The 21,131-nt window shown below is 51.3% G+C and overlaps 2 protein-coding genes and 1 pseudogene across 2 annotated transcripts in view; 1 reads left to right on the top strand and 2 right to left on the bottom strand.

Annotated features, from left to right (window-relative positions):
* LOC140843068 (uncharacterized) overlaps window positions 1-21,131 on the bottom strand; it is a 180,798-nt gene that overhangs the window by 25,112 nt on the left and 134,555 nt on the right. The gene's annotated exons all lie outside the window — the stretch shown is intronic.
* Window positions 13,094-17,624, top strand: LOC140845804 (deoxyhypusine synthase-like; annotated as a pseudogene).
* LOC140845810 (WD repeat domain-containing protein 83) lies at window positions 17,512-21,002 on the bottom strand. The gene is made up of 9 exons (XM_073220897.1): window positions 20,797-21,002; window positions 20,593-20,713; window positions 20,406-20,511; window positions 20,079-20,127; window positions 19,869-19,995; window positions 18,931-18,998; window positions 18,736-18,844; window positions 18,541-18,655; window positions 17,512-17,809 (listed from the first exon to the last, which is right to left on the bottom strand). Exons 1-9 carry the CDS (start codon window positions 20,897-20,899, stop codon window positions 17,660-17,662), a joined length of 948 nt encoding a protein of 315 aa, XP_073076998.1. The 5' UTR covers window positions 20,900-21,002; the 3' UTR covers window positions 17,512-17,659.

The following is a 21,131-nucleotide window of genomic DNA, read 5'->3' as shown; positions in this document are numbered from 1 at the left end:
TCGGGGGTGCTGCTCCTGATGCCAAGACCCGCTCCTCGTCCCTGAGGTCAAATCACAAAACACAGTGACAAGGTTTTGAGGAAAGAAAAGAATAGTTTATTTACTTGCTAGCAAACGAGGGAGTGGCAGGCTCCTGCCTTAGAGAACCGCCGTCCTCCTGACACACAAGCGGTCAGGGCTTTTCCAGGGGAAATTGTGGGAGAGAGGCTGGGGTGCAGACACATGAAGTAGCTGCTTGCAGGGGTCCACGCAGACATTCCTTCACCGATTCACTAGCTTTTTGTTTTTATTTTCTGCTTCTCCTCAGTCCCCAGGGACTGGACGCTTGGGGTTGAACAAAATCAGCTTTCAGCTTTAACTCTGACCCTCAGATGCAGAAAATCTGGAGAATAAGAAAAAACTGCCACCCCACCACACCCCCACCCATTAGTGGACAAAGTTTCTGGGGCTGTTTGAGTTCACTTCCCAGTAAATGTTAGTGTTCAGTTTTGAACAAAGATTTGATTCCCCTTTTCTTCTATTACAAATTCATTTCTACTGCATTCCCTTAAGAGCAGTCCCACACAGATCATGAAATGCCTTGAGAGAGAGTTTCTGACTTTATTCCCCGAAGATAGCCACAAGTTGAAAAGCACAGCTCTAAGCGTTTCTTGGAATATCAGTGCTGGCTGACAAGACAGGAACTGCCACCTGCCGTGCAGATTTCCAGGGGCACTTGGCTTATGTGTTCAAATACTGCAACTGTTGCTGTTAGAATCAGCAAGGGAGTGTCTCCTTGCACCTGCCTGGAGCTGGCAGCCTTGCATTTAATACTCGCATGCAGAATTTTCTCAAGAGCCCCTCCCCGACTTCTAGCACGTGAACAAGTTGGGGAAATGAGAAGATGGGACCCACAGAGGCCTTTATGTCCAGACCTACTGCCCCACTCTGTCCACAGAGGCCTCAGGAGCTGAGGGGACAGTGCTTGCAAGCCCAGGGCCTCCACCTTGCCTTCCAAGGCTGCTCCCCCTGCTGCAGCTGCTGCTGCTGGGGCTGCTACATTTGTTACCACTTTCAGAAATCTACAAGAAAAACACAAAGGCAACTTGGGCTTCACTGAAGTTTCGGTTTAGTAAACAGGTGAGGCCTTGGATGCTAGGAGTCCGCCTTTACTGGCCGTGGCCCTGACAGTCCTTCAGTGCATTCTGTAGTTTGAATATCAGAGCTCACCCTTCCTGCTGGGAACCTGTTAGTGGATGCTGTTGCCAAGTGCCTATTGCCTTGTGCAGCCAGCCTGTATGCAGCTGGCTGTGTATGGATCCCACCATGCTGCCCCCTCTCCACACAATACCCTGAGACTCTGATACCTCCTTCATGTCTTTTCTCATTCAGGTTTTTAATTCTAGCCATTCTATGCTTTTTTTCCTATCGATTACCATGTCACTCTGTGAATAGACCACAGGGATCTGCCTAATGCAGACGCACAGGGACTCATGCAAAACTTAAAAGAGGATGAAGTAGGAAGGAGAGGGATTATAGCCACTGCTGGGTTTACCTGAGGCTCTGGTTGTGAGCTTCTTTCTAATGGCTGTGTGTCCCACCCATCACAGACCCATAGGCATGAACTTCCCTGAGGCAGAGAGCTCTTCTATCCACTCTTCCAAGTGGTATTTCTTCTATATTATTCTCAGTCACTGGCCAGCTTTTATTATTGCTAAGTGTTTAAGTAAATGATCCGAGCTACAGAAAAAGCAATAGTACCAAACATCAAAAACAGTATGAGTTTTTATTAATTTTTTTTCTATTAAAAATGTATTTCAAGATATCCCTTTTGGACCTATATAAATTCAGTCTGGAGTTTTATCAGATTATTTTAAACTACCTTTTACTGGTTTGGAATTACTATTCACTTATCCAAGATATCAGACATCATTCATTGGAAGCTGCAAGTTAGGAGATCTGAATTTGAATATCAGCTGTGCCAGCAACTTGCCATAAGTCTTTGTGTAAGTTACTCCCATCTTCCCAGGCTTTTCTCTTCTCGGGGGACAATTGAAAGGATTAGACTAGAATGAACATGAAGGTTCTATTCTGACATTTTATACTAAGTTTCTGACCTTTGACATGTTTTAACTCTTATTAATAACATTCATACACTTGCATACTGCTTTATAGTTCACAAAGTACTTTCACATATATGCTCCCTTTTAAGTCTCTGCAGTGTCTGCGAGTTAAGCACATTTCAGAGAAGTGTGAAGAAGCTCAGAGAAGTCATAATTTATCCCAGATCACAGAATTTCTTATAGCAGAGCTGGATGGACTAATCTTTCTACAAGTAAAGTGATACCGTGTAAGTCACAAAGTCATGCAGTATCATTATTTAAAACCCCTCTGGATTTAAAGTCAGAGAACTAGGTTTCACTGACAGTTCTGACGCTATGACTTGGGGAAGTCACTTGACCTCCCTGTGCCTCAGTTTCCTCACCTGTAAAAAAAAGGGTTTGGACTAGCTGACTTTTGGATGGACTTCTTAAAATTCTATTTTTTTTCTTAATGGCTTTGACTGTTTCTAGGTTGATATTTTGATAGATTAATTGGAAAATGAAACTTTCCTTTAGACTGGAAGATGTTTAAAAAAGTGCACTAAGAGATCCCTCCTATTGGCTATTATTTATTATTCGTGCTTTTGGGCCACAGGCACATCAAAAGCCTTGGACTAATATTAGTGAACACCACTTCCCAACAAAACTAGTTAACTTCAGATTTCACAGAGAGGTAAATTATTTTGGTTGAGTTATGTAAAAATGTATATAGTTGCATTTTCTTAGAGGTTTTGACTTGGCAGACAACCTTACTTGGGAACCAGTGAGAGAAAACCTAATTGACCTGGAGAGGATGTTTTTGGCTCTCTCTGCAGCATGCTGAATGGTGTCTCTGCCTCTCTGATCTAGTATCTTTTTGTCCTGCATATTCCTTGCCCCGAAGTTTATAACTAGTAGGCATTTAGTTTTAAGATAAGGAAAAACCACTTGAAAATAGTGGAGGATATGATGGCGAGTGTTGGAGCAGTTAGAGGCCAAGAACAGTTTTGAATCTGTTGGTCCTTTGCCTGCCTCCCCCTCTGAGGAGAACATTGTAACTTTTGAAGCTAACAAAGCTTCAAAACATAACCAGCTTGCTGAGCTGGTGACTTAATGCACAATCGTGCTTTGTTGGGACTTTATTTGTAATAGTGCTGTTACAGCATGGGATACTGTTCAGCTCCAAACCACATTCCATTTAATAACTAGGAGTTAGTTCGCCCACTGAGTCAGCGCCACCACTAACTGATAAGCATCGCCCTTTTCCTTGGACTCTTTGGCTCTTCTGCCCCGCAAAGCATGGCACTGGCATGCTTCTTGAGAAGATTGGAGGAAGGGCAGATGGAACGATGATGACCGTCTATCTAGTTGCAGAAATGGAACTTCACCCCTAGTCTTTGTCTTTTGCTTTCCTTAAACACAAACTTACATACTTCCCAAGAGCACTGTAAGTACCATTGAAAACAAAATATTAAAAAGAAAACACATTCCCCCACCAACTACTACATCTCTTAGACACCAAGGTGATGAAAATCTATGGAGAGGTGTACAAAAGATGAGGATAAGAATGTTCACAGCAGCATTGTTTGTAATAATCAAAACTACTGAAGACAGCTCAATGTCCATTAGGAGCAGGGTAGCTTATGGTATATGCATACAATAGAAATTCAAGAAACTCCTGCTACACTGGACAACACGAAAGTCTCACAAACAGTGCTGAAAGAAGCCAGACGCAAGAGTGTGTAATGTACAAATTCACCTAACATAAACGCAAAAACTTAGAAAAATTAATCTCTAGTATTAGAAGTCAGGATAATGGTTACCTTTGGGGAGGAGTAAGGGTAAGAGATTTAGGAGAGCAAGTGGGGGACTTCTGAGGACTTTATTATTTACAGTGAGCTTTATCAAAAAATTATTTTCTTGACCTCAGTGAATAAATGGGTGTGTTCACTTTTTATAAAATTCATTCACATTTTATGTCCTCTGAATAAATTTTATACTTTGATGAAAAGTTTATTTAGAAATCATGTTAGAAATGAGAAACGGCTGTAGTTAGACTAGGTCTGAGCCCCCTAAAGGCATCTATCAATATAGTCTCACCAGCAGCCATCAAGGGCCAGTTTTATTTACCCATTAATACACGACATTGTTATTTTTTTTTTATTTTGGTATCATTAATACACGATTACATGAGCAACATTGTGGTTACTGAATTCCCCCCATTATCAAGTTCCCACCACATACCCCATTACAGTCACAGTCTATCAGAGTACACTACAGTATTTATAATCCACTTTTGATTTTAGAATAGACTGAGATTTACTGAAAAATTGCAGTGATGGTATAGAGGGTTTCCTGGATACCACTCACCCATTTTCCCCTTTTTAACACCTTATAATACAGTCATGCAGTTGTTACAATTAGGAAACCAACATTGCTACATTACGATGAACTATATTTCCACTCTTCATTCCTATTTCACTACTTTTCCCAGAAATAACCCTCTCATGTTCCAGGATCCCATTCAAAATACCATATTACACTTAGTAGTCTTGTCTCCTAAGTTCCTGTCTGGTCTGTGACAATTGTTCAATTTTTCCTTTTTTTTTTTTTTTTTAAATTAACTTGACAGTTTGTTCAGGTATTTTCTAGAATACCCGGGTTTTCTAAGTTGTCTCAAGGTTAGCCTGGATTCACGGGTTTTTCAGGAAGAATATCAGAAATGAAGGGCCCTTCCCCTGACATCAGGGTGCGCGCTATAAACAAGGTTGATCACGGGCGGTATTAACATTCATCAGGCTCAGGCAGGCAGTATTCACCCCGCGGGCCGGGGGCCGACGGGTCGCGGGAACGAACAGCCCAGCCCGCGCACCCACCGGCCCACGCTCTCTGAGGGGCCGCGGGTGGAGCCGAAAGGGGGCGACCCAGTGGAACCCCGCGCCGTCCCGGCCGCGCACAGAGGTCGGGCCAGGCGGAGCGGCGGTCTCCCCCGCTCCCCGAGCGCTCCGCCCCGCGCCTCAGTAGTAGGCAAAGTGCCGCCGCCGCCTTCACTCGAGTCCTCGGCCGGCAGTCACAGTGCCGCGCGGTCGAGAGGCTCAGAGCCCGGAGAGCAGGAGCGGTTCCGAGGCGCCGAACCGGAGTGTGAAGGAAAAAAACACGGCCCCGCGCGGCCGCTGTCCCCACCCAGCCTCGCTCCCATTGGCTGACTGCTCAGTCAGGGGCGGGCCGGAGCCGCGGCGAAGGCAACCATTGGGCGCTCGCGCAGAGCACGGAAGTCCGGCGGCATATTCAAGAGTTAGTAGTGTCACGGACGTCGGCGCGAGAGGGAGCTCCTGCGGCACCTTCTGCGCTCCGGTCGGCCGGCCCTGTCCGCAGGAGCGGCCAGAGGAGCCGCCCCTTCTGCGCAGCGAACCGGCGGAGACCAGATGTTGATGGGCCCGCCGAGTTCTGGGCCCTCGCTGTGCTTGGCTGCGCCTTCCTCCAGGTGCGCCGGCGGCACCGACCGCGCCCCCTCAGCCTCGGATCGCCGCGCTCTCCCCTTCTCGGCTCTCCTGCGGCGGGCGGCGGCCACCATGGCCGAAGCCCTCCAGGTGGTGGAGATCCACCCGGACTTCAAGCCGCTCTCCCGGCCTGACTTCAGCCAGTCGAGGTCTGCCACCTGCAAGCCGGCGCCGTCGGGCGACGCTACCGGGAACCCCGACGTCCCCGCGGGCCTGCCTGCGGCCTCGGCGGCGGCTGAGGAGCAGCCTCGCAGCGCGTGGGGCAAGCTGTACCCCGCCGACCGCGTCGCCAAGACCATCGATGTCGAGAGCTCGGCCGAGGAGCGGCTCACGCTGCCGCAGATCTGCGGTGGATGGTCAAGAGCGGGCCTTGCTTGAAGGATGAAGGCGACAGCGACAGCTCTGCGGGGTAGATGGTCTCGGGGCGCGGCCGGACCCCGGGCGGGACGCGGGCACCCCTGGCTCCGCCTGAGGTCGCGTTGGAGCCGGTGAGGGCGCGACCGTGCAAGTTGCTCGGCGGGCAATGGGTCGCCCGTGTGGCCGGGAAGCGGCCGACGCGGGTGGTGGGCTCGTGGGCCCGGCCGGGGGTCGGGAGTCGGCGCGCCCCGCCGGAGGGGCTGCCCGGGGAGGAGGGAGGTGGAGCAAGTGCGCCGAGAGCGGCCGCCCGCGCCGCCGGCGAAGTTCGCCGGGGCAGGGGGCGCGGGGCTCACTGGATTCGCAGCTCCTCCGACCGGGACCGGGCGGTGAGGGCGGCTGCTCTTCGCCAGGCCTGGGGCCGCGCCGCCGTCCTGCCACCGCCGCTTGGGTCGCGGCCGCAGGCGGAGGGGCCGGGCCGGGCCGCGCAGACGGGGAGGCCGGTGGGCGTCTTGCTGTGTGTGGATTCTTTCGGCGGGGCGGCGGGGGAGACGCCGCCCGGAGGCAGCGCCTTTAGAATTAAAACTTTTTTCATGAGTTACCTCTCGTATTTTTTATTTGGGAATGAAGTTTCTTTACTTTGGTCTGGGAATAGCCAGTGCGTTTTCTTGTATTTAAAAAGCCCTATATTTCCGTCATAGAGGTTTGTAGCCTGCAGCTGAGTAATTTGTAACTAGCCGCAGAGATTCTGAGACAGGGACGGTGGGTGTAGTCAGCGTAGCGTGAGGGCCTCTGGGAAAAGACGCCGGCCAAAACTCCGTATTCCACACTTGAGCGCAGTCAGAGTCACGTTACTTCTCTCAATACCAAACTACTAGGAGTATAAGCGTTGTTCAGTGAGGATGAGTTAAAACTGAAAAGCCAGGAGTAACTCGGCCTGGAATGTGTGAACATCCCCCAGATAAGAAAATACCTCAGCATGGCCCATGTCTTCATTGTGTCAACTAAATGAGGCTGTTGTAAAGTTTACTTTACCCGCTAAAAGGCCCGGCTTATCTTTAACTTTGCCCGGATGCTGCTTTTCCTCCTGGAGCCCCTAATCAAGTAATGTATAACCCGGGCAATTAATACGGCAAGTAAGCCCAGTCACATAGTAAAAGGCAGGAAGGATCCCATCTTAAAGATAAGATTGCATTTTAACACCCAGGAAGTTAGTAAGATTCTTTTTTCTATTGGTATTAAGGTATTACTGATATACACCCCAATGAAGGTTTCACATGAAAAACCAATGTGGTTACTACATTCACCCATATTATCGAGTCGTCCCCCCCATACCCCATTCCAGCTGCTGTCCATCACTGTAGTAATATGCCACAGATTTACTTTTTGCCAAGAAGTAAGAGTTTTTTCTTTCATTTATTTATTTTATTAAGGTATTATTGATACATACTCATGAAGGTTTCACATGAAAAAACAATGTGGTTACTACATTCACCCTGTTATCGTGTCCTCCCCATATCCCATTTCAGTCACTGACCATCAGTGTGTAAGATGCCACAGAGTCAACTGTTTGTCTTCTCTGTGCTACACTGTCTTCCCCCTGATCCCCTCCCCCACCCCTCCCCTTTGGTAACCGCTAGTCCCTTCTTGGAGTCTGTGAGTCTGCTGCTGGTTTGTTCCTTCAGTTTTGCTAAGTTGTTATCCTCCACAAATGAGGGAAATCATTTGGCACTTGTCTTTCTCCGCCTGGCTTATTTCACTGAGCATAATACCCTCCAGCTCCATCCATGTGGTTGCAAATGGTAGGATTTGTTTTCTTCTTATGGCTGAGTAGTATTCCATTGTGTATATGTACCACCTCTTCTTTATCCACTCATCTACCGATGGACACTTAGATTGCTTCCATATCTTAGCTATCTTAAGTAGTGCTGCAATAAACATATGGGTGCATATGTGTTTTTGAATCTGAGAAATTATATTCTTTTAGTAAATTCCTACAAGTGGGATTTCCAGGTCAAATGGTATTTTTATTTTTAGTTTTTTGAGGAACCTCCATATAGCTTTCCACAATGGTTGAAGTAGCTTACATTCCCACCAGCAGTGTAGGAGGGTTCCCCTTTCTCCACATCCTTGCCAGCATTTGTTGCTTAGTCTTTTTTATATTGGCCATCCTATCTGGTGTGAGGTGATATCTCATTGTGGTTTTTCTTTGCATTTCCCTGATAATCAGTGATGTGGAGCATCTTTTCATGTGCCTGTTGGTCATCTGAATTTCTTCTTTGGAGAATTTTATGTCATATCCTCCACCCATTTTTTAATTGGGTTATTCGCTTTTTGGGTGTTGAGGCATGTGAGTTCTTTGTACATTTTGGATGTTAACCTCTTGTCGGATATGTCATTTACAATATATTCTCCCACAATGTAGGATGCCTTTTTGTTCTGCTGATGGTGTCCTTTGCTGTACAGAAGCTTTTAAGTTTGATGTAGTCCCATGTGTTCATTTTTGCTTTTGTTTCCCTTGCTCGAGGAGATGCATTCAGAAACAAGTTGCTCATGTTTATATTCAGGAGATTTTTGCCTATGTTTTCTTCTAAGAGTTTTATAGTGTCATGACTTACATTCAGGTCTTTGATCCATTTTGAGTTTACTTTTGTGTATGGGGATAGACAATAATCCAGTTTCATTCTCTTGCATGGAGCTGTCCAGTTTTGCCAACACCAGTTGTTGAAGAGGCTGTCATTTCCCCCATTGTATGTCCATGGCTCCTTTATCGTATATTAATTGACCCTATATACTTGGTTTTATATCTGGGCTCTCTAGTCTGTTCCATTGGTCTATGGGTCTGTTCTTGGGCCAGTACTAAATTGTCTTGATTACTGTGGCTTTGTAGTAGAGCTTAAAGTTGGGAAGCAAGGTCCCCCCTGCTTTATTCTTACTTCTAAGAATTGCTTTGGCTATTTGGGGTCTTTTGTGGTTCCATATGAATTTTAGAACTATTTTCTCTAGGTCGTTGAAGAATGCTCTTGGTATTTTGATAGGGATTGCATTGAATCTGTAGATTACTTTAGGCAGGATGGCCATTTTGACAATATTAATTCTTCCCATCCATGAGCACAGAAGGTGATTCCATTTATTTAATTTCTCTCATAAGTGTCTTGTAGTTTTCAGGGTATAGGTATTTCACTTCCTTGGTTAGGCTTATTCCTAGGTATTTTATTCTTTTTGATGCAATTGTGAATGAAATTGTTTTCCTGATTTCCCTTTCTGTTAGTTCATCATTAGTGTATAGGAGTGCAGCAGATTTCTGTGTATTAATTTTGTATCCTGCAACATTGCTGGATTCAGATATTAGACCTAGTAGTTCTGGAGTGGAGTCTTTAGTGTTTTTTATGTACAATATCATGTCATATGCAAACAGTGACAGTTTGACTTCTTCTTTACCAATCTGGATGCTTTTTATTTCTTTGTGTTGTCTGATTGCCGTGGTGAGGACCTCCAGAACTATGTGGAATAAAAGTGGAGAGAGTGGGCATCCCTGTCTTGGTCCCAATCTTAAAGGAAAGGCTTTCAGCTTCTCGCTGTTTAAGTATGATGTTGGCTGTGGATTTGTCGTATGTGGCCTTTATTATGTTGAGGTACTTGCCCTCTATACCCATTTTGTTGGGAGTTCTTATCATGAATGGATGTTGAATTTTGTCGAATGCTTTTTCGGCATCTATGGAGATGATCGTGTGGTTTTTGTCCTTTTTATTGAAGTGGTGGATGATGTTGATGGATTTTCGAATGTTGTACCATCCTTGAATCCCTGGAATAAATCCTAATTGATCATGGTAGATGATCTTTTTGATACGTTCATCCATTGTGTCCATGGTGTGACATATTTAGGGAGCAAATTTCATGGTTAAGATTATAGAATAGGGAGTTACCAGCTGACTTTCAACTTCCAGGTTTAACCACTTAGTAGGAATGTGACCATGGGTGAGTCACCTAGCTTTTCAGTAAGCACGTCCATTTCTCCCCCTGTCAATTGGCCATCATCACAGGATCTCAATTACATAAGGTCACAGACTGTGGAAGGAGTTATCCTGGGAAGAAGGCTTGGAATACCTGGCACATCACAAGTGCTTCGTGTAGTTGGTATAAATCTATTGTATACATTCCTCTAACCTGTCTGTAAGCTCCAGAGGGCACAGAGGTAAGGGCTCATTGGCAGAATTTCCAGTACCTCCCATGTAGCCTTAGTCATTTACAAATCAATGATTATAATCAATGCAGAGCCTTGCAGCCTCTTGGACAAGGGGTGGAGAGAAAATGGCCATTCTCTCCTCCGCTTCATTCCTGGTATGTAATTGGTCTGGCATCTGCCAGGCGTCAAGGACCTACCCTTGGAGTTCCTTCTAGAAGGGGTGGGTAGAGGAAGCAGAGCACCAGCCATGGCTGGAGGAGACAGATGGTGCAGAGCCTGGCTAGCAACTAAGAAATAAAAGCCTTTCTTCCTCCCTATCCTTTGCCTTGACTGTTTTTGGTTTTGCAGTCTCATAAGGGGACTCGCCCTGGCCTGGAACATTGTTCCCCCTGGGGCTACATCTGGTGTAGTTGGCAAGATCCGGTGAACCTGAAATCGGTCCTCATGGGTGCAGTGTTTTGGGTGGGCTGCTCCTATAGATAGATGATGGGGAGATACTCTTAGACCCCTAGAGGTGCTGAGGACTCACCTGGGGATTCCCCTGTAGATGGCAAGGATTCATCCGAAGATCCCCCCGTGAGGATGGTATCTGGAGCAAAGTGCCTTCTAGAGGAATGGGCCCCTCCCCAGAATTCGGAAAAAATGGGGATGCTGGAGGTAGTAGAGTTTGCCCTTTGTAAAATTGGGGACTCAGGAACTGATTGGCCATGAGGTGGCAGTAAAAGTGGGCTGGTTGTTTCTTGCAGCTTTGGAAAGTGTTACTAATGACAGAAATGCCCTCCAGTGACAGATGTCCAGGAAGATAAGCTGTGGGATGGTCTGAAAGGGAACAAAAGCTATTGAAAACTGAGGTCACACTGCTGAGAGATATGCTAGTGGCACAGGAGGGGGCAGCAGAAAAATGGGAGATGCAAGAAGCTGTGCACAATGTAGGTTTGTGTTCCAAAGTAGATCTCCAGGGCTGGGTGTTCAGTTCTATTTTGGAATAAACTCACCCTCCTTACTACAGCCCAAAGGGCCCTGCCTTGTCTGCCCCTTCTGCCTGCTCTGACTTCATTTCTTATCAACCTCTCCTTTCTTCACCCCTCACTGATCATGCTGACACCCATATGTGCCCGGCACTTTTCAGAGTAGGACGAACAGCAGACACCCAGCAAAATCCTGCCCTCATGCAGCTGCCGGTTGTAGTCAGGGAGGGATGGACAAACAAAGTGTATTAAGTGATGTGAATGACATCAAAAGGAAGGTAAGGGTGAGGTGGGTGGTCAGGTGGGCTTCTTGGAGGAGGCAACGTTTGATCTGAGGCTCAGAAGAGAAGGAGGAGATGGGGAAGTGGCTGTTCAGGCAGAGCGCAGCAGATGCATCGTCCCTTGGTCAGAAAAGAGCTAAATGGGCTCTAGAACAGCAAAGAGGGCAAGTTCTAGAATGAGTTGCAGGCAAGTGGTGGGAGATGAGGGAAAAAAAGTCAGCAGGGGCCCTTGCAGGCCATGGGGAAAAGCCTGGTTTTACTCCTTGGAAGGAGCCACTGTGAGAGGGTTTAACAAGGAATGATGAATCTGGGTCTGTTTAACGGGCTCTCTGTGCACAGCTGGGAGATGGACAGAAAGGGAGGCAGCCCAGTGTGGAAGCCATGGGCATGAAGACAAGCCCCTGGATACAAACACTGAGTCGTTCTGTACACCTGAAATTCATATAATGTGTCAGTTATATCTAAAAAAAATCAAAGCAAGACAAGAAAGCACCTGGATTTGGGACCTGTTTTGTAGGCAGGACTTGGCAGTTATGCTGATGGATGGATGGTGGGGTATGACAGAAGCGGAGCCATTAAGTTCAGTTTTGAGCCTAGCAGACAAGCCAAGGCGTGGTGCTTTTGCTGAGATGTGGAAACTTTGAGGAAAATCAGGGTTAGGAGGGGTGTGGTGGTGAGTTTGAGATCCAAGCAAGGGCTGTCAAGAATGTCATGGAGAAAAGAAAAACAAAAAGAAAAAGAAGAATTAAAAAGAAAAGAATGTCATGGAGGGTGTTTTTGTTTCTCCAGTTAAGTAGGCTCCTCTTTGGCAGCAAGACCTATGCACTGGCTGTTCTCTCTTGCTGTGGCGGCTGGAGGACGGTAGGGAAATGTCCTCCCCCAGATCTTCACATACGGGGCCCTTTGTAGCCTTCTGGTCTTGACTCAAATGTCATCTTTGTAGTGTTCTTCCCCAACTACCTGTCCCTCCAAATAAGGCCACCAATCCCTCCCTCCACTCCACTCCAAATAGTCCCCCATCATCCCGTTTAATTCCTGAATAGCGTTTATCAGAGTTGTTACCTTTCTAGCTCCCCGAACGGTGGGCTCCAGGAGGGCAGGGGCTGTGTCTTGTTCACTGATAAATCTGCAGCGCCCAGCACAGAGCCCATCGTAGACTAGACTCCACAGTGAGTGATTAAAGGAGGCCCTTTTGGACCAGACTTTGCGCACGGCTAGGAGGACCCATGAGATACAGACATCCCCCCCTCCTCGAGGGCCTCAGTCTTGCTGGAGGCAAAGAGATGTCAGCCCTGGATCCCAGAGGGAGGTCCCTTGCCCAGGGAAGGTGACGGAAGGCTTCCCGGAGGAGGTGATAGCTGCAGCTACCGAAGGAAGGAAGACAGGTTTATGTACCATGTGGAGGAGGCTTTGGGGACTGGCGAGGCACGAACAGGGATCACTCTCCCGGTTGACTGGAGACGCTCAGAGGCAGAAACTGTCTGACACTTCCTGATGACTCGCATCTTGTCCAAGGGAGACGTCTAAGAAGCCATCCTCCTTCCGCAAGGGGACAGAAATGAACGGGCAAGCGCCACGCAGCAGTCTCCACGCGCGGTAGTCCAAGCTGCGGTCTCCAGTAGGCGGCAGTAAAAGGAATCTTCATTCATCTGAGTTTGCGAAGACGCGAATCAGGGACTACAGGGTCCTTGCGGCTTCCGTACGACAACACATGCGCAGATAGCTGCCCCCAACTACCGGCGTTAAGCGGGGTCATGTGACTAACGTCCGGTTCTTCCCCGTCGTTTTTTCCGAGTATAACTTCCTGCATTCTACAGAGACGCGTACCGGGGCTTAGCGCGTTTCGAGGTCGCTGGAGGCCTGGCTTGCGGCGGCTCTGATCTGACAGTGCGACTGGAAGAGCATGGAGGGGCCCCGGGAAAGGGAGGCGCCCGCGGCGGCGCTGGCCGCTGTGCTAAAGCACAGCTTGGCGCTGCCATCCGAGAGCACCCAGGTCCGGGGCTATGACTTCAACCGCGGCGTGGACTACCGCGCGCTGCTGGAGGCCTTCGGCACCACTGGTTTCCAGGCCACCAACTTCGGGCGCGCTGTGCAGCAAGTCAACGCGATGGTGAGGCCTGGGGCGGGACTTCCAGTACCAATGCCGGACGCGGAGGGGCGGGAATTCCTCAGGCAAGGATGCGGGTCCCTCGTTGCGGGGTCTAATTGTTGGCGGGAGGTGCGGTCCACCGGGGTGGGAGACTATGTGCTGGGAAGGGAATGTTGCCCTGCAGCCGCGATATCCTTGCACAGGATGGGGCTGGGGCTGGTTTTTAGGTGGGGGGCGGGTTGTAGGTGTCAGCTGAAATCAACACGACTCTTAACGTCTTCAGAAAGAGTTTATTCGTAGTCCTGAGGACCATGGCCCAAGAGCAGCCCATCAGTGTTCTGATAAACTGCTCTAAAGCCCTTTCCTTTGGAGACATCTTACTAAATACCTTCTCTACAGCAGACCATACCTGTAGGAAGGGTACATTATTAATACATCTAGGGGTGTGGTATGGATGTTTTCAAAAATACCATTCCATAGATATTCCGATGCTGTGTGTGAGGGGAGGTAAGGATAAGGGCTGTTAAACATTTTCCTAAGAATTCTCCCAAGGACAAGAGAACCAGACCAGTTTATCTTCCCTGGGTATTAGTAGTCGTTCGTTCTTTCTTGTCGTGGTTGTGACAGTCTCATGACATAGCCGAGAAATGCTGCAGGGCATCTTTACAGCACAATATGGCTGCCCTGGGACCTGTATACAACTGGCACAGCTTTGTTTGTAGGGCCACCATGGAGAACTTCGTTATATTTCCGCATACGCAGTGTGTGAAAGTGTCCTGGAATGGGCAGAGCCTGGGACAAGACCCTGTGGTTGAGGGAGGAATTGGAGCCTAAATCGGGGCGGGGCTTTGAGCTTGCACTTGCTCTTCCCAGTGGAAGGGGAACCGGGCCTACCAAGGCAGTGCTCTCCGATTTCTGAGCTTGTGCCCTGAGATGCAGGCTGTGAACGGGGCGGAGCCTGGACCGGGGTGCGGGTTGGGGCGGAGGGGGGCGAGAGGTGGGAGTCGCGGGGGTTTTCGTTCCCTGGTTCCAGGGAGAAGTTGCCCCTTGTCTCCGAGTGGGCAGAGCTTGGGGGTGGAGTCTGCCTCAGAAAGTCTTCTGGAGCCCGTGGCCGCACGCAGACTGGGGCGGTAGGTTCACCCTATCCTGCTGTTGCGCCTAGATAGAGAAGAAGCTGGAGCCGCTGTCACCAGATGAAGACCAGCATGCAGACCTGACCCAGAGCCGCCGCCCACTCACCGGCTGCACCATTTTTCTGGGATACACATCCAACCTCATTAGTTCAGGCATCCGTGAGACCGTCCGTTACCTTGTGCAGCACAACATGGTGGGGACCTGGTGGGGTTGTGGCCTTGGCCTTTCAGGGTCCTAATGGGCAATAAGATCACTGATCGTTTAAAAAACATAGGGAGATATGGGTTGGTGTTTTAAATTGAGGTATTCACAAATCTTAGTGTACAGCTTGATGAATTTGGCATGCATATGTTGTGTAACATGTAACAGCTCATGTAACCATCACCCAGGGCAAGATATAAGTCTAATTTTTTCCCCCATTTTTCCTATTTCACCTATCCCCCCACCCATTAGAGGTCATTTTTAAGCAGAGGAACAGCAGCAGAGCTTCCCCAAGGGTCACTGAATTGAGGTGGGGAGTTAGAGGAGTCCTGCTCTTTTTTCCTAGAGGGTAGAGCTCTTTTTCCTAGGCCAACCTCAGTGACCCCTGACTGCAGGTGGATGTCTTGGTGACCACAGCTGGAGGCGTGGAAGAGGATCTCATCAAGTGCCTGGCGCCCACATATCTGGGCGAGTTCAGCCTCCGGGGAAAGGAGCTGCGGGAGAACGGGATCAACAGGTGGTGGGCCTGAGTGGAGATGGGCAGGGGAGCTGGGCAGAGGGCTCCGAGGTCTCATACCTACATGCCTTCTGTCCCCAGGATTGGAAACCTGCTGGTGCCCAACGACAATTACTGCAAGTTTGAGGACTGGCTAATGCCCATTCTGGACCAGATGGTGCTAGAGCAGAACACGGAGGTGGGGCTGGTGCATCCTGAGGGGCCACTGTGGTGGGAGCTGGGGAGTCACTGCTGGCTGAAGTACATGCTCTCTCCTAGGGCGTGAAGTGGACTCCTTCCAAGATGATCGCTGGGCAAGGAGATCAACAACCCAGAGTCGGTGTATTACTGGGCCCAGAAGGTGAGGGGCCGGGTGGGAGCAAAGACAGCAGGCTGTGGCAGGTGTTACCTTGTCTGAGCAGCCACTGGGGAAACAGTATTATACTCATCCCCACTAGGCAATCTGAGGTCACGCACCCATTGAGTGTGTGGTCCTGTGATTCTGGGTCTACTCTTGGAACACCTGGCGCGTTGGGCAGTGCTTAGCAACCCCCCGGGACGTAGCAGAGTCCCACACTCTTCAGAGACTGAGGTCCAGCAGTTGGAAAAATAACAAGAGCTGTCATTCTTAACACACTTGGTCTTAAGTGTTTTTTGTGAGTTTTCCCATATATACTATGTGCTATTACTGTTCCCATTTTACAGTCAAGGAAACTGAGGCCCAAAGAACTTAAGTACCCTGCTCAGAATCAGGCAGAGGGGAGGCGATTCCACTGGGAGGACTGGGCTTCCCTCCCTGGGCTCTGAGCTCCAGCCATTCTCCTGTCCTGTCCTCCCCCAGCACCACATCCCTGTGCTGAGCCCAGCGCTCACAGATGGCTCACTGGGGGACATGATCTTCTTCCATTCCTATAAGAACCCGGGCCTGGTCCTGGACATTGTTGAGGGTGAGGCGCTGGGGCCACAGAGGAGCAGGGGAGGAGGGCTGGCTGGGCCCACAGTCTGACCGCAGCCTTCCTCCCCAGACCTGAGGCTCATCAATACACAGGCTATCTTCGCCAAGCGCTCTGGCATGATCATCCTGGGCGGGGGTGTGGTTAAGCACCACATTGCCAATGCCAATCTCATGGTGAGTGGGGACAGCATGCCTGGTCCACAGCGGGGTGGCACTCGGGCCTGCCGTGGAGACATGCGTGTACTAGGCCTGTGCTAGAGGCCGGGGAGACCGCTGCACACTAAACAGGCCAGGACCCCTGCTCTCCAGTTGGGAAGACAGACAGCAAACAAGTGACAAGCGTATCAGGTGACAGTACCTACTATGGGCAAAACAGGAATGACAAGATGGCAAGAGACAGAGGTCGTTTCCAGAAAGGGGAAGTTCTGGGAAATGTGACCTGTAAGCAGAGGTTTTGGGGAAGTACATTGTGGTTGCCTCGAGAAGAGTTCCCAGCAGAGGGAAGAGCTGGCGCAAAGGCTCTGAGGGGCCTGAAGTAATGAAGAGCGGAGGGCCAGTGAGGCAGGACAGGAGGGGGGAAGAGGCAGGGAGGAGGCAGGCAGTCAGCAGGGCCTTGAGGGCTGTGACTCGGGTGCTCACAGATGCCCTCTGGTTGCTTTTGGGGGAACAAAAGGCAGGGTTCCCTAGAGCTACGATGGGGCCAGGACCACGGTGGCGGCCATGGGGGTTGGCGGGGAGGCGGTTTGTGGTCAGTGGCAGTTCCTGCTGAGCAGATGCACAGGGCCGATCCTACCTAGGTGCGTCTGGTGCAGTTCTGCCCAGCAAGCCCTGGACCCCTCAGCGCAGGCAGTGACGTGGGGCTAGTGCAACAGGGCTTCCTTCATCGGGGACACGCTCCTCGGCCTCTCTGGCTACAGGGTCCAGCCTGTGTGTCTGTCTACTGCAACTGGCTGACTAGCCCGCCCTGTCCCTGCCCACAGCGGAATGGGGCCGACTATGCTGTCTACATCAACACGGCCCAGGAGTTTGATGGCTCCGACTCGGGTGCCCGGCCAGATGAAGCTGTCTCCTGGGGCAAGATCCGCGTGGACGCACAGCCTGTCAAGGTGAGGGCTGGCCACCCGATGGGCGCAGGGCCCCCAGGCTGGTCCACGGCTCCTGTGGCTCACCTGGGTCCCCTCTGCAGGTCTATGCTGATGCCTCCCTGGTCTTTCCCCTGCTTGTGGCTGAAACCTTTGCCCAGAAGGCAGATGCTTTCATGCCTGAGAAGAATGAAGACTGAATGGCTGTGGCCCCAAGGAGGCCTCCCGACCCCTCTATTTATTAGCTTGCAGCCCAGCCCCTGCCCCTCCTTGATCAGCATGTCCAGAATAAATGGTCTCAGGGGACCTCTGAGTCTGTGTCCGTGTCCCGAGTGATGGTGGGTCCCCTGGCTTCAGCCTGCGCCGCCTTCAGCCTCGTAAGCCTCTTGTCGCCAGCACTGCACACTGCCCCCCATGGCGGTCAACAGGCAGGGCTCCGTGGGGTGGTAGGCCAGCGACTGCACCACACTGGGACCCACAGCCAGGGCCAGCGCCAGGGCACCCTGTGGAGCGAAGGGGTGGGGGCAGCTACCAGCGCTTCTTCAGCATCTGCCCCTAACTGCTTCCCTCACACTGCAAACCGAATCGGCTCCAGACTGAACCCCTCAGCTGCACCGTCCTTCACGTGCCCTCCCCTTCTGGGTGACTTCCAGGCTACCGTGTCCTCACGAGGTGGGCAGATCATTTCTTAGTTGCCAGAGTGAGAGCTGGCTCCCGGGCCTCAAGGCCCCTCCTCCCCATCCTCTTAGGGGACTTATGTCCCCTGCCAAGCCCCAGCTCTGACCCCACTCAGTCAGAACAATCCCTCAGCCTGACCGCCCCCACCAGGCTGAGACATGTCAGGACAGGGCTCAGAGACTGGGCCTAGAAGCCCCGGGGCTGCTCAGAGGTAGCTCAGGTTTCCTCAACTATAGTCCTGTCTCACCTGGGATCAGATGCTACCACTGGCTCCTCTGCCTCAGTGGCTCAGGTTGGCGTTGGCAGCCCTGCCTGACCCAGATCCTGCTGCAACCACTGCCGTCACAAAATGCTGTTTCCTGACTGTGCCGTACCTCTAAGCCTTAGCACATGCTGTTCCCTTTGCCAGGAATACCCTTCCTGCCTGGTCCTCTCACTCTGCCTTCTAGCCCCCAGCTCTAATAGCTCCCTCTTTCCGGCGTGGGAGTAACTGAGGTAAGGGCTGGGCGATGGCAGGGCAGGCAGCCCTGTGCGGAGCGGAGGTGGGGAGGCTCACCTCCACCAGGTCCCAGAAGAACACCTTCCCGTTCTCAGAGCAGCTGACCACATGGGTATCACGCTCAGTCAGGCAACAGTCCAGCTTGTATTCCTGGTTCTTATGGCCTGTGTACCTGGGGTTGGGAAGAGTGGGATCAGGGGTGTTGGGCCTCACCAGGGGTGGGAAACAGGCCCCAGGACTTCGAGGACTCACTCGCCCAGCAGCTCTCCCGTGTCCTTGTCAAGAAGCCGCAGTGTGGAGTCCAGGCTGGACACCAGGGTGCACTGCCCATCCCGGCTGAAGCAGATGCAGGTGATGGGGCCTGGGGGTGGGGCAGGTGGGTGAGGTTGGGGCTACTTTTGCTGCCCCCACCTTCCCGGCCTGCCCCACAGCCCTAGCCACACTCACTGCCTACGTAGTCTGAGAAGAGCTGCCCCATCCTCAGGTCATAGCGCCTCACCCTGCCGTCCACAGAGCTGCAAGAGGGGGTGGGTCCAGCAGAGTGCCCACTGGGGCCAATGGGTCCACAGGTCCAGGCAACCTCCATGTCCCTGAGTCCTACCACCCAGCCAGGGCCTGAGAGCAAGGCGGGGCCTGCCCTTCTTGTCACCTTCAGCCTCCTCCGGACTGGCCATGGAAAACACGCAGTGAAATGAATTCCAAAGTGGAATTCCAACGTACTGCCCTTGAGGCTCAGACCCAGGGTCAACTAGGAGCCACTCCATCTGCTTCTGATATGTACCAACTGTCCTCCCTTGGCCAGACCCTGGGGCGCGGGACAGCTGTGACCAAGCCAGGAGCACTTTCTACCAACAAGGAGCCTCATGGACTGAAGGCAGTCTAGGAGGGCCTCCCCAAGGAGGTGACATCCAACCTGGGACTGGAAATGTGAGCAGGAGCCAACCCACAGGCTGGGTCCCAAACTCCACCCATGGCGGGAATGGCACGCCCTTGCATCGTGGCCAACTAGGGCAGTCGTGCGTGGGAACTTTTTAAGTTGTCCCCTCCAAGTAGAATATCTATCCTATGTGGGCAAGACTTTTCCCTATTTTGCACATTGCTATATGCTCAGTAACTAAAAAAGTGGCACACAGAAAGTGCTCAGATACACTCTGAACAAGCAGAAGGGCACTGTGAGCAGAGGAAGAAGCACTGCAAAGGTCCTGGGCAAGAAGCATGCTTGGCAGATTTCAACGAAATGAGGCTGGGAATGAATAAATCTGGGAGGTCAGCAGGCACCAGACTTCCGGGCCTTGTGAGCTGAGGAGGGCAGATTTAATCTAAGCACAGAGGGCAGCTAAGGTCCCCCGTGGCACCTGGGAGGAGTGAGTTCCTGTCCCACTCACCCCGCCAGGACTTCATGGTCTGACACCTTCACGCTGGATACACCATCCCTGGCTTCGTCCAGTATCTGCACTGGCTCAGGCTTCCGAGAGCGGCAGTCCCAGCACCGGATGCTGGAATCAATAGAGCCTGTGAGGCCAGCATAAGGGTGAGCTCAGGTCGTGGAGTCAGAGGCAGTATCCTGGGTCCCCATGCCTAGGCCCCAGACTCACCAGACAGGATGACCGTGGCCTCTTCATTAAACTGCACCGTGTTCACCTTCTGAGAAACAGGAACTGCCACTCAGAGGAGGCTGGACTTTGGTGGTTTGGGATAAAGGCAGGGTTCCCAGTGCAGGTTAAAACATGGGCAAAGGCTAGGGATAGGGGAGCTGAAAAGTTCCGGGAGAACTGCAAGGACGTGACTTGGTGAACACCGGGCCTTGGGGGAGGGATCCTTGCACTGTAATGGGTGAGGGGGTTGTCCCTGTCACCATCTACCCGCTAATGCGGGTCCCCTCCTTTATCCACGCTCTAAGGAGGCTTGTTGTTTGCACTCACCCCCGCGTGGCCCCGGAACTTCCGCACGACCTGCCCCGATGCCACATCCCACAGCACCACGGCCTTGTCTCCACCGCCGGAGCAGAGGCTGCTGTTGTCAAAGGAGCTAGAGGGCAAAGGAGGGAAATTCAGCGCCGACCTCTGAGTCCGGCCTCGGCGTCCGGCTCCCGGCGTGGCCCCGGCTCACCCGGCCGCGTCCAGCACCTCGTAGCCGTGGCCACTGTACGTCCGCAGCAGCGTCCCCCGCAGCGGGTTCCACAGCTTCAGGGTCTTGTCGCTGCCGCACGTCAGGCAGTAATTGCCATCCACTGGGGAACAGCACGGAGGGATTACTGGGGAGGGGATCTCGGGAGGCGGGAGGAGGACGCCTTATGAAGGCCAAGGTGCTCACCGTTAAACCGCACGGCTCGCACCGCTCCCTGCCCGCAGTCCAGCGTCTTCACCCGTTTCTGTGGCAGGTCCGGGCCGCGCGGCTTGGGCTCAGGGAAAGCCATTGCTGCGGGGCCCCTTCCTGGCCTCCTTTTATCCTTCCGTACACAGGCTCAGCACCCACGGAACCTACGCGTGGGTGTAACCTTATCGTTGTCCCCCACAGTCTACTTCCTCTTTCTCAGTTCCGGTTCAACATCACGGCTTGTCGGAGGTAGCCGTGGAAATACTGAAACCTGCTTCTGCATCGTGGTTACTTTTCTGTTTTCAAGGATCATTTTTTGGCTTTTTCTAGTT

The sequence above is a fragment of the Manis javanica genome, chromosome 13, assembly GCF_040802235.1.
Source record: "Manis javanica isolate MJ-LG chromosome 13, MJ_LKY, whole genome shotgun sequence".
NCBI classification, from domain to species: Eukaryota; Metazoa; Chordata; class Mammalia; order Pholidota; family Manidae; genus Manis; species Manis javanica.
Note: the sequence above shows the minus strand (reverse complement) of the source record. Positions and strands in the feature narration are given on the sequence as shown.